The following is a 13,882-nucleotide window of genomic DNA, read 5'->3' on the forward strand; positions in this document are numbered from 1 at the left end:
AGGACTTGGGTTCCGCACCCTGGTAACGTGACTGGAAGGAGCCTCTAGAAACCCGGTACGAGCCCCGGGAGGAACGGCCCGGCAGACGGCCCCGATATCTGCCGGCCCCGCCAAAAACGCTATGGGAGAATACCTTTTTCATATTGGTTTGCGCCTTGTCCAGAGCAGTAAACGTGCCCACATAAGTACCCAGCTCCTTCACAAAACTGTCCCCAAAAAGAAGGCCTTTGGCCTGTGGCCCAGGCTCCGTAATAGCCAAGGTAACTAGCTTTGGCTCAATCTTAATTAGTATAGCCTTCCGTCTCTCTGTGGCTAGAGCCACGTTGGCATTTCCGAGAAGACATATGGCTCGCTGTATCCATCCCCTGATAGCTAGCGGGTCTATGGGAGCGCCCCCTGCCAATGCCGTTTCGACCATGTCGAATATCTTTGCACTGGGTCCGAGGACATCCAGTACCTTATCTTGGCAATGGCGAAGTGCAAAGTCTAGACCCTTCTTTGCCTTCCACCCAGTCTTTCCCAGGAACTGGGCAATTTTAGGGTCCACCACAGGGGCGACACATATCAAATCTGGGAGCGTGGGGCGTGGGCATTCTGCCCGCATCTTACTTCTTGCCCCCTTATCAAGGGGTTTTCTGATCCGTGCGGCAATATATTTTGCCACGTGGTCCAGTGGGAACCACTCAGTAGATCTTGGGTGCTGCAGATTATCAGGGTCAAACAGTGGTTCGCCTTCATTCACAGATACAGATATAGAGCTGTGGTCAGGGAATAGTGCGCCCAAATTGTATGAGTCTTCATCATCAGACTCGCTCCATGCCTCCTCCTGTTCCGAATCTGACTCGAATGATTCCACTTGGGCTTTCGCCCTTTTCCAACTCCTCACCGATTTTGCCCGGTGGGTGGCTCTTTGTTGTGGTGCAACCACATTATCTTAAAATTTTGGAGGCTTCCTCGTCTATATGGCGATATTTTTGGGCGGCTTTGCGCCCACTGGTCTTGCCAGTATCGTGCTCTGTGGGGTTAGGAGCAATATGAGTAGAGGTCTGCTGGGCGGCCGTGAGGGCATGGCTGATAGAGTGGGACAGAGTGTCCGACATAACTCCCATGGCCGAATAAACGGCTTGGGTCACGGATCTAGTCATAGTGGCATCCAGGAGAGAATGAAGCTCTTCCGCGTTCAAATGCTCCTGGTCTGTCACATCAGTGACAGTTAAGCCGGAAGATCTGGTGACAACCTGGGGAGCAGGGGGTATATCAGCCCTAATAGGAGAATTGCCAGAGGCTGTGCCCAAATCCCTTTGAGACTGCATAATGAAATAGCAGTTCTCACAGTGGTTATAGTAGGAGAAATATAAAAAGGGATTCAAATACAAAAGGGGAGGGAAACCCAAATAACTCTAGGTGGGAGAGAGTGACCACACTGTTAAGCCCACAAGCTTATAGGCAATATGGGACAAATAAGGCACTAGCAGAAAGATGTATTATGCAAACAAACTATGCAGCAATATGAAAAAGGCAAGCTCACCAAGTGTTCCCTCAGGAATGGCTCCTGGGGCACACTGGTGAGCTGCCCAGCAACTGTGCTGTCCAATCAGCACCCACTCCCGCCCCCACAAGCTTAAAAAAGAGCGGGAACCAAAAACGCGGCAAAAATGCCAGCCGCAAGATGGCCGCCGCAATGCGCACTAGCATTGTGCGCACTAGCGTTGTGCGCATGCGCGAACGGCGCCAGCCGCGGTTTTAGCCGCGAACCGGGAAGCCCAGAGGAAAAAACCCTCTGAGGCACTGAAAGACACTGGGCGGTAAGAGCCTCCACACGGAGAGCTGTTAGCCGCCCCAGCTCAGTAGGTGATAATCCACCTGACTGAGTAAGAGATGGGAGGGGGGAAGGGGTGAGGAATTGGCTCCAGGTTAAGGAAACAACCCAGAGCCAGCAATAAAACAAGTATAGAAGCAGGGCAGAAGCCCTGCAGCAGACAGAAATAACAAATAAAATATAAATGTAATATCAACACAAATTATGACAAAAACACTGGCAGCATACAGAGAAAAAAATAGAAATGTACTTAGCTGAGGAAGGCAGCAGCAAGAAAGAGGAGTGGCTTAAGGTCACATGGGGACTTGATGGTGCTGAAGGCATTATGATTGGTTGTACTGTTATACTGTTATAGGATTAACCCGTTGGGGGCATGTTTACATGTTTAGATTTGTTTTCTAAAATAAATATTTTGCTGCTGAGGAATAAAAGAAAGAGAATAAGCATAATATGAGCCTCCGTGTCCTTAAATAAAATCTGTGTTTTATCTACTAAAATAATCGCTTGTAAAGAGTTTGCAATTTATTTGAAAAATTCTTAAACAAAAGAGACAACTTGGGAAACAATTATGGATACGTTTGTGATTTTCCAGAAATCAACATTTAATAAATAAACCACAGACTGATCTAAATATCGTTCTAACTGAGCAAAATGATTGTGTAAGAAAACCATTAAGGGATTGATTAATAAAATTGGGCGTACAGAGATTGTACTGGTCTGATTCAGATTTTCTCCATGACCGATTGCATTGGGGGATTTGCACAGCTTATAGAGTGAGCAGGGAGTGTTTATCAACGTGATCTAAATTGTGCTTCAAAGTTCTAAACTTAAGGCAATCACCATGGAAACAAGTAGACTCCAGAGGAGCATTAATGACTCTATTTGGGTTATTCACTAAAGGGAGAATTCAAAGTGAATTTCAAATTTAAGGTCAAAATAGCAGAATTGGAAAAATGATCTGACAGCTATACTTCCAGTCCAGCTACTTCATAGACATAGTCTGCCCCCCATCTAAAAGCACACACTTGATTTTGATTGTATTTCCTGCTATGCAGAGAATTATAACTCTTTCAAACTTCCTTAAACTTGTCCAATATTAGTTTTGTTCTCTCAAACCAATTTAAACAAAGCAACGTGTATGTGAGAAACACACAAGCCTCACTCATCCCCCTGTATTGTGCCGATTTGAGGTAAAGTAATCTCCCTCAAGCATCCACACAATACAAGAATCCAAGGGTTTCATTAAATGTAGCGCTATATTTTAGCAGCCAAGGGAGAAAAGAATGTTACGTTATTTATTTGGTCATTACGCTAATCTATTCGATATTAAAGAGAATCACAATATTAGGTATATTTTAGTAGTAATCTGTATACTATATATACACTTATCAGCCACAACATTATATCCACCTGCCTAATATTGTGTGGGTCACACTAGTGCTGCCAAAACAGCTCTGATGCATTGAGGCATGGACTCCACAAGATCTAAGATCTAAGATAGAAAGTGTCCTATGGTATCTGGCACCAGGACAATAGCAGCAGTTCCTTTAACTCCTGCAAGTTGCAAGGTGGGGCCTCTATTGATTGGATTTGTTGTTCCAGCACATCCCACAGATGGTCAATCCAATTGAGATCTGGAAAATTTGGAGGCCAAGGCAACACCTTGAACTCTTTATCATGTTCCTCTAACCATTCCTGGACAATATTTGCAGTGTGTCAGGGTGCATTACCCTGCTGAAAGAGTCCACTGCCATTGGGGAACACCATTGCCATGAAGGGGTGTACGTGGTCTGCAGAAATCTCTAGGCGGGTGATACATGTCAAAGTAACATCTGTGTGAATGTCAGGACCTAAGGTTTCCCAGCAAAACATTGCCCAGAGCATAACACTCCACCAGCTTGCCTGCTTCCTATATTGTAGTCTGATGCCATCTTATTCCCAGGTAAATGCCATCTGATCTAAAAGAAAATGTGATTCATCAGACCGGGCAGCTTTCTTCCATTGCTCCATGGTCCAGTTCTGATGCCTACATCCCCATTGAAGGTGCTTTCAGCAGTGTGCAGTGGTCCTCATGGGCACTCAGACCTGTCTGTAGCTATGACCCAGTCGTCAAGCCATCACTATTTGGCCATTGTCAAAGTCACTTAGATCTTTTCACTTGACCATTTTTCCTGCTCCAAACACATGAAATTCACCTTGACAGGTGCCATTGTAACGATATAATCAATGTTATTCACTTCACCAGTCAGTGGTTTTAATGTTGTGGCTGATCATTGTATTATAGTAATTTACCCACAAAATGACTGTTTGCTTATTTGATGTTTATTATAACTTTGTAGTGAAAGTTTTAGTTTCTACCACCTCTGCCACAAGGCTATTATACTATGTATCTGCAATTCTTTATTTAAGAAACTGTATCTACAATTATTTTTTTACAAAATGTATTTAGTGCCTTTGCGCCCTGATAATAAGTATAGGAAATAATTGAATATATTTGTGCAACATAACAAGATTATTTCTGAAATGCCTCTTCTGCCAAGTCGGTAACCCTAATTTGTATTTATCAATCAAATTATGTTTAGGAACGTAAACCCAGCAGACAAATCTCTGGCCATTGGAATTCAGTTTATGCTGCTGAGAATACTTGGTGAGTCGCTAATGTGGCATGTGCTATAGTTTATTAAATAAATACATGTCTGGTGAATAAAAATGTTCTAAATAGAAGGTTTTCTTTATTTTAATTGTTTTTTAATTGGTGGGTAACATTATTTTAGAAAATAATGTTTTTTTATAAAAATTTTGCTCGATGTGAGTTTTTGATGAAAAATTCTATGCAGATGCAAATGTTTATATACTGTTGGCATTCTGAATGTTGTGAGATTAGAGATTTTATAAGGAATATGGAATGTTTGCAGTTTAACAAAAAAAGATTACTTTTGTGAAGAGGTAGAAAGACGAGACAGGGGGGATATGATAGAAACATTTAAATACATAAATGGAATCAACACAGTAAAGGAGGAGACTATATTTAAAAGAAGAAAAACTACCACAAGAAGAGGACATAGTCTTAAATTAGAGGGACAGAGGTTTAAAAATAATATCAGGAAGTATGATAATGAGGGGGGGGGCTACTGTCCCCCCCCGGCCCCCACCCCTGGGCGGCGGGTGGGGGCCATAAAGATAATGAGGGGGGGACCTACTGTCCTCCCCCTCTCCGGCCCCCAACCCTGTGCGGCGGGTGGGGGCTCTAAAAATAACAATAAGGGGGGGACCTATTGTCCCCCCCGGCCCCCACCCCTGGGCGGTGGGTGAGGGCCCTAAAATTAACAGTAAGCGGGGGACCTATTGTCCCCCCCGGCCCCCACCCCTGAGCGGTGGGTGGGGGCCCTAAAATTAACAATAAGGGGGGGGACCTATTGTCCCCCCCGGCCCCCACCCCTGAGCGGTGGGTGGGGGCCCTAAATACAAAGGGAGGGGGGGTGCCCCTGTTAACCCTTCCCCACCCCCCAAAAAAAAGATCTACCTACCTACCCCCCTCACCCTAAAAATAATGAGGGGGGCAGACCTTTAACCAAAAATCCTGTAAAAAAAAAATAGATAAAAACAACTTACCATTTGATGTTTTCTTTCTTCTACAATCTTCTTTTTTCAGCCCCAAAAAAGGGCAAAAAAAAAACATAATAACGACGCAATAAAAAAAAAAAAAAAAGAAAACCGACCGCACAAAAAAATAATCCATCTTCACCCATGGAGGGCTCCGCGCAGACTGAGCTCTGCAGGGTGGGGGAAGGCTTATAAAACCTTGCCACGCCCTGCAATTAGGCTAAGAACACTCTGATTGGCTGCTTTAAGCCAATCAGAGTGCTCTTTGTCATTTTACACAGCATGGGAAAATTCCAAAGAACTTTCCCACGTGTGTAAAATGACACAGAGCACTGTTATTGGATGGCTTGAAATCCATCCAATCACAGTGCTCTGTGTCATTTTACACAGCGTGGGAAAATTGATCTTTCGAATCAGAGTGTTCTTAGCCTAATTGCAGGGCGTGGCAAGGCTTTATAAGCCTTCCCCCGTCCTGCAGAGCTCAGTCTGCGCGGAGCCCTCCATGGGTGAAGATGGATTATTTTTTTGTGCTGTCGTTTTTTTTTTGTTTTTTTTTAATTGTGTCGGTTATTATGGGTTTTTTTTTGCCCTTTTTTGGGGCTGAAAAAAGAAGATTGTAGAAGAAAGAAAACATCAAATGGTAAGTTGTTTTTATCTATTTTTTTTTACAGGATTTAGTTAAAGGTCCCCCCCCTCATTATTTTTAGGGTGAGGGGGGTAGGTAGGTAGATCTTTTTTTGGGGGGGGAGGGTTAACAAGGGCACCCCCTTTGTATTTAGGGCCCCCACCCACTGCTCAGGGGTGGAGGCTGGGGGGGACAATACGTCCCCCCCTTATTGTTAATTTTAGGGCCCCCACCCACCGCTCAGGGGTGGGGCCTGGGGGGGACAATAGGTCCCCCTAATTGTTATTTGTAGGGCCCCCACCCGCCGCTCAGGGGTGGGGGCCGGGGGGGGACAATAGGTCCCCCCCTTATTGTTAATTTTAGGGCCCCCACCCGCCGCTCAGGAGTGGGGGCCGGGGGGGACAATAGGTCCCCCCTTATTGTTAATTTTAGGGCCCCCACCCGCCGCTCAGGGGTGGGGGCCGGGGGGGGACAATAGGTCCCCCCTAATTGTTATTTTTAGGGCCCCCACCCGCCGCTCAGGGGTGGGGGCCAGGGGGGGACAATAGCCCCCCCCCCTAATTGTTCATTTTAGGGCCCCCACCCGCCGCTCAGGGGTGGGGGCCGGGGGGACAATAGGTCCCCCTCTTATTGTGATTTTTAGGTCGGGCACCCCGTTTTTTTTTTTTTTTTTAACAGTGAGCAGCCACAGGCGGTATTGCGAGTAGGGGCACAATTTACTAATACTAAGTAATTTTTACTTAGTATTAGCAAATTAATAGGGGGCGGACCGAACATCGCATATGTTCGCCCGCCGTGGCGAACGCGAACACGCTAAGTTCGCCGGGAACTATTCGCCAGCGAACAGTTCGGTACATCACTAGCAATAAGTTGTTGTTCTGGTGACTATATTGTCCCTTGAAATTCGAAAAACAGACCATTCCATCATCTAACTAGCTGCTTTCTCGGCTCTAACACAGGGCATCAACTTGAAGTTGCACAATACATTGGACACTTTGCATCATTTATCAAGGGCAGTGCTCCTCAACCCTCTCCTCAAGGCACACCTAACAGTCCATGATTTAGGGACTACCTGCATGTGTTATTTTTTTTTCTAAACACCAAAGACACACCTGGGTAATTCCCAAGTCCTGGACTGTTAGATGTGCCTTGAGGAGAGGGTCGAGGAGCACCAATCTAGTGGGTTATAAGGATAATGGATAAATACATTGCACATTTTCAGCCAAATATTGGAAATAGTGAATGCAGAGTTTATTTAATACTTATTTGAAGTAGTAATTTCTAATTATACTGGTGTCAATCAATTTCAGGGATGCATTTTTGAAATAGGGGTTTAGAAATTGTATCTATTATTTACCTCAAATTACCTTCAACATAATGTTCTGTTAATCTCCTGTCCAGCTCACGTCTTACCTTCACACATGTCTGTGGCCTACGCTACTCTCTTGATCAAACACATTTTTTTTTTTTTTTTTTCAAGAGACAGCTGTCCAAACTCTGTTTGTTTGGGAATTTGTGAGTGGTCATTATTTGGCTGCTAAAGAGTTACACTCTCTAAGATCCTTCAGGGTTGTGAGCCTGCCTGCTGTATCACTGCTCTATCCAGTCTTGAGACAGATGGTACTGTTGCAGTAACCTATGAATGCATTAAAGCAGTTCCTGGAATAGTACACAGAGTAAATACATGTCTTCATTATTAGATTATATATATATATATAAAACTGTCTTGTGTGCAGAATGAAAAATGCCTATTAGAAATGCCAAGATGGATGTGGCAGTCAGCTTTGACATCACAGTCATGTTTCTACCGAAAATAGAACGTGTGCGATTTTCTTTTGCATTATTACATTTTAACTTTCTAAAATATTCATGGGATTCTGTTCTCAACTTCAGTTTACTTCAACAAGAATAGGATGAAAGGGGAGCTGTGATTTATGAAAAGAAATTCCATAATGAGATGCATTGTGTGGTTTTATTTCTGCATTAATAATTGTATATTTTACCATTCCTGAATATATTTATTCATTAACATTAAGGCTGTCTTTTTCGTAGCATGGCTGCCTGGTCCCGTGATGCTTGGTAGCGTGATTGACAGCACATGCATTGTCTGGGGAAAGAAATGTGGAGCAAAAGCGTCCTGCCAGTATTACAACACTGATCTTCTTAGACAGAGGTAACAGTACGCTCTTCCGTCTCAGTGGGAAACACGGAATGAAAATGCATGATTTTATTAGAGTCTGACTTCGAGCAAACTCCACGGGAGTCTGAATGTTAAGAAGGAACTGAACTGTCATGGCTCTGATTTTGATACATTATAGAACTCTTGTGCCAGTAAATACTGTGGATGTGTATGACATTGTGAAATAACAAGCAGCAGTTAATATACTATCAACAAACCCTGCCAACTGCAACTGATAATGGGGGATAATTTGCATCATTCATGTTAAAATGTTCCCTTATGCAAATCCGTTTACTTCTCCCATGATTCACTCTGTTCCATCACATTGTATCGTAAGGAAGAAATGAGGCCATATGGGTCCCAGTGGGGAGTCCTTTCAGGAGTTAGTTTAGGGGTTTGCTTGAGAAGCCTGGTAACAGGGTGGAATCATATTTATTGCAAAGTATAAAATAATCCTGATGTTAAATAAATTAACAAAAGTTATAGCTACTTATTTTTGCTGAATAAAAAATACTCAAATGTATACATGCCCATAAAAAGCATGTGTGTATGATTATATTACTCACTAACACTTGGTAGAGAGTTTACTTATGATATATAAATGCTCAAACTGGAAAAATCCCCCAACTCCAGATCTCCAGCTAGTTTACCCTATTATCGGTCCTCCACAATTCCTAGTTTAGCTAGTAGACCCAAATATATTTTACATACAATAAAAATTTAAGAAACCCTTCAAGCACCATAACCACCACAGTTCGTAGAGTGTTCCTCTAATGCATGATGTTTAATAGACACGTGCACAGACCAATGTCTTTTATGGTTTTGGTCATTTGATCAAACCATTTTTTTTTTCTCGTTTGACCCACTTTTGGTCACATGTCAGTTGTTTTCTACTACATTTATATTTTTTTGTTAAAGTTTGCACCCATGCACCCAGCAAGCAGCCAATGGCTAAATGACCTAATGGCATCCAAATGAAATTCGGTTGCAGAATTATTTAATCATTTCTTAATTTTGTCAATGATGCATTGATATTCTGACTAAATGACTGAAACTCATTGTCAGTCATTTCTTTTTCATTTTTATGAATATGAATGTAGATATATAATTTTTTAAATAATAGCTAATTATTCTTACCATGTCACATTGGCATGCACACAATTGCTATAGACATAATCATGGCAACTACTATGTATGTTGTTTTAGTTGCTGTGGCTAAGAGCAGGAGAAATGCATGTTGTAGGGTTCTCCTGCTCTCCTGAATCTTTCTGTTTTTAGTGCAGACCTTTGTGTCATTGGCAATTGATTGACAGGTGGCAGAAAGGGTATATTTTGAAACTGTTTTAACTTCAAACATTTTCATTTGCTAGCACTTGCTAACACAATGTAAAAATAATTTTCATATTGTATTATTTGAATATGTTTTGTTTTTTTCCTCAAGTTTACTTGTGTGTGCCATACATTATCACCTTGGAGGTAGAGATATATTATAAATTATTATGTTTTTATATATACACCTTGGTTTTATATTTATATGGCACATCCTCCCATCTAATGCAAATTCAAAATGTTCAATAATTCTCCTTGCGTGTCCAAGAAATCACGGAAAAAGATGACTGGCAAACATGTGATAGTCCACGTTTCTCTTTTTATTTGATAAATATGCATTATGTAGCATAAGTGTAATATTTTATACATTTCTTTTTTGCAGATTTATAGGGATACAGATTTGCTTTAAAATCGGAGCCTTGATATTATTTATTGCCGTTTACTGTTTGTTACGCATTAAAGACAAGAAGAAAATGGATGAACATGCCTCAACGAAAAGATTGGAAGAACACACGTTGAATGAAAAGTCCCCCATCTGAGAATTTTAATTCATATATTGACAGTGGGGAAAAAAGAGCAAATTGGAATTCAGATGTATGCTGTCAACACAGCTGGGTTTCTTTAAATATAATGATACTCAAGGCACAAACGCAAACTTGAAAAAAATCTGAATTTCCACACTACCCTACTTAATTAGCGAATGTCAAGTCAACGAGTCAAAATTTTGATAAAGGGATCAGCAAGGAGTGAAATATAACATTCTGAAACTCGGAGGGAATGGAATAGTTTATAGTTTAACCTGTTTGCCAATTATGTTCCCCCAAAAACTATTCAATATTTAGAAAATCATCTCAAGAAGTTTATGAGGAGTTAAGGATTACTTTTCTAGACTGCAAGACTGATTAAATAATTCACAAATGTCTCTTATAACCTTAAAAACATGATACCATTATCCACGTGTACTAAGATTTAAATAGACAACAATACAAGTAAACATTGCACCATGATGCAGAGTTTACAGAAATGGCCGTTTATTGGCTCTAGCTGGTTTATCTCAGCTGTAACACGTTCATCTCATGCACAATAATTGGAACCTACACCTACATCCGTGATATATGAGAAAAGCTGGAGTGAGTCCGTTATTTCTTTTACTTTATTTCAGCTCCTATAATCTGGCGATGTGGGAATATATTGGAAGTGTAGGTCACAAAAAATACAGGCGCCCACTCTTTGCTTCCAACGACCACACTGGAAATTCTGAAAACTTCTGGTGTCTTCATGACTGCACTACGGGTCCACGATGAATAATATCAATCCACTAGTCATGGATAAACAACGGAATCTGTGAATATTGGCTTTAATGGTTTACTTTCAAGAACTGAGTTTGGATATCACTTGACATTTAATAATTATTTGAGGACATATTTTGTCAGACGCCTGTTATTTGATTTTGGAGCCTAGAAAAATCGCACTGCCTGAAATGTTCTAGCATTAAATGCAATCGGTCTTAGAACTTTTAAGTTAAAGCAGCTCTGTTTACAGTCTGGCTCTGTTTAAAGTTTTGCTGTAAATTCTTTTCTTGTCCTGCTATTGCTCTTTGTTTTTTTTTGTTTTGTTTTTTAATTCAGGGGCTACTCTTTCTTATGGGCAAAGCGAAATGTTGGCAGTAGGCTTAGCTAAAACAAATTTCCAAATTAGTTGCTAAATTAGTTTACCCACAACTCATCATTTAAAATAATCACACATAACAAAATTGCTCGCAGGTGTTCAGATCCAGTGCGAGGAAGAAAATAAAATGAATATAAATAAAAATGGCAAAGAGTCGGGAATAATCATGAAAATACAATGGGCGTACGGAGTGGGAAATCATATATGTTTTTTTTTATTATGAATTTTTCATGGTCACAATTCACATATAATGACAAGGGATCATTTTTACAATGACATTGAGACGCTTTCATCACATCTAGTTAAAGTAAAAATGTACAATAAATACCTTCAAAACCACAGCTGGACAAATACTTCCAAGCAAAGGCTTCAGGCACTCACTTTGTTCAAAGGTGAGGCAGGTTTATTGGACCATCACGTACACAGCTGATGGAATGGTGACTAACAGGTTTATTCTCTAAAATGAGAATTGTTGAAAAATTAAAGTCAATTTTAATTTTAAGGCCAAAATAGCCAAACCGGAAAAAAATGTTCTAGTAAGCTATGCTTCCAGTTCGGCTACTTTCGCCTTAAATATTAAATTCTCCTTAAATTCACTTTTAATTCCCTTCGAGAATCTTGCCAGTTTGGCTATTTTGACCGGTGGAACAGTCTGCCTACCGCCATCAGACTCTGCCCTAGTCTTGAATTGTTTAAGAAGTGCCTTAAAACCCATCTCTTTAGGAAAGCTTATGGCCTCCCAGAGTGACCTCTACCTCACATACCTGTCTCTTGCTCTCTCCTATAGGGCAGTGCTTTACTCTCTCCTTCAGCTCTGCTTCACTCCACCTTGTTTGATTGCTACCTCCTGTCCTTATGTGTTTTACACCCCACCTCCTATAGACTGTAAGCTCGTTTGAGCAGGGTCCTCTTCAACTTATCGTTCCTGTAAGTTTTCTTGTAATTACCCTATTTATAGCTAAATCCCATCCTCTTATTATATTGTAAAGAGCTACGGAATCTGTTGGTGCTATATAAATGACAATAATAATAATAAAAAAGGGATTCTATAGTGCCAGAAAAACAAAGCCGTTTTCCTGGCACTATAGGTTCCTACAGTGCCCCCCTGTAGCGTTACTTACCTTATCCAGGGGCCGGCCGCGGTCCTCTCTTCGAGCCGCGCGTGGTCCTGCTGCTGCACGAGCCGCGCGGCTCATCCGACGGCTGCAACAAGAAGGCGGGCAGTGACCACGAGAAGCGGTCACGTGTCCCGCCTGAATCTAAGAGCGCACCACGGGTCTCGGGCGCGCTCTTAAAGAAACAGTGGGAGCCTAAATTGGCAAAAGGCTCCCATTGGCCCCTGTCATGCCACACTCCCCATACACTTACCTTTTGGGGGTGTGGATATGACAGGAGCCAATCACATTAATTTAGAAGGTTTTTATACTCACCTTTTTCCCTTAATCCTTGCCCTATCGTGGTTTCTGTTGCAGTTCCCTTTAGCGCTTGTGGTGTTCAGTTGTGTTCCTTCGTATTGACCTTGGCTTTGTTTCTGACTACGTTATCTCTTTATCCTTATCTGTTCTGTTTGCCGACTTGCTGTTTACTGTGTACCAGACCCCGGCTAGTCCTAGTTTACGTTGTCTCTTTTTACCCTGGACCTCGGATCGTTCCTGACTCTGTCTCCTCTCATATACGTCGAGTCTGGCCATTCTAAGGTCCAGTAGACGTATCTCTCCTCTGTGTTGTCTTTTGTTAAGTTGAAGGGTTAAAACCCTATCAGTCACTTACCTGTCAGTCGGCGAGGGAGACCTAATGCGCATTCGCGACAAGTGCCGTGCTTTCATTAGGATTCCCTATGGGGATTTGCTTTCCTATGGGGATTTGATTGACGCTGGATGTCCTCATGCACAGTTTAAGGACGTTCAGCGACATTTAGGCATCTTTTAGTCACCTAACCACCCGAAAGTCCCTCTAGTGTCTGTTTGGTAGACAGCCCCTAGAGGTGGAGTTAATCCTGAGAGGTAATTATTGCAGTTTCTCAGTTGTACAATAGATGAGGATCTAAATTTTTCCACTCTTGTGCTAGAGGGGTGACTCAAAAATGTCTTGCACCAGGGCCCTCTCTACATTAGTTCTGCCACTGTTTTTGGGGTGAAGGGCGTGATTGCATGCCAGGTGGGGGATATGTGTTTCAGGGGGGCTAGTCTCCAGGAGGCCCAAGCAAATGCTTGCCCAGGTTCCACTCAATGTTTAAGATGGCCTTGCTGAATATGATGGCTTTGCAAGTGTTCACTCAGTTACTGTTTCAACATCTGTACAGACTCTGATAAAACCACCTATTCAGGCAGAGGATTCCACATCCTTATTGATCTTTTCCTTTTGACTAAATCTCCCTTCTTCCAGTGTAAATGTGTGACCTCGTGTCCTGTGTATAACCCTGTTTATGAATAGATTTCCAGACAATGGTTTTTATTGGCCCCGAATATATTTTTATAATGCTATCATATCCCCCCCCCCCCCCTGAGATGTTGTTTTTCTAAACTAAACATATTTACATTTGTATAATTTTTGTTTTTAAATCAGAGGTGTGTTTTTATGTAGTGTTGATGTTTCAATGCCGGAGTATGTTTGCATGTAGTGTTGAAGTTTGAATGCAGGGGTGTATTTGTGTGTAGTG

General features: G+C 41.9%; 1 protein-coding gene across 2 annotated transcripts in view; it reads left to right on the forward strand.

The window, feature by feature from the left end:
* SLCO2B1 (solute carrier organic anion transporter family member 2B1) overlaps positions 1-12,231 on the forward strand; it is a 136,569-nt gene extending 124,338 nt beyond the window's left edge. For both annotated transcript variants that reach the window (XM_063432359.1, XM_063432366.1), the window contains 3 exons: positions 4,402-4,466; positions 8,100-8,220; positions 9,938-12,231. In XM_063432359.1, the coding sequence (XP_063288429.1) occupies positions 4,402-4,466; positions 8,100-8,220; positions 9,938-10,094 (343 nt within the window). In that variant the 3' untranslated portion in view covers positions 10,095-12,231. The remainder of the gene's footprint in view (positions 1-4,401; positions 4,467-8,099; positions 8,221-9,937) is intronic.
* The last annotated feature ends 1,651 nt before the right edge of the window (positions 12,232-13,882 follow it).

The sequence above is a fragment of the Pelobates fuscus genome, chromosome 1 (assembly GCF_036172605.1).
Source record: "Pelobates fuscus isolate aPelFus1 chromosome 1, aPelFus1.pri, whole genome shotgun sequence".
NCBI lineage: Eukaryota > Metazoa > Chordata > Amphibia > Anura > Pelobatidae > Pelobates > Pelobates fuscus.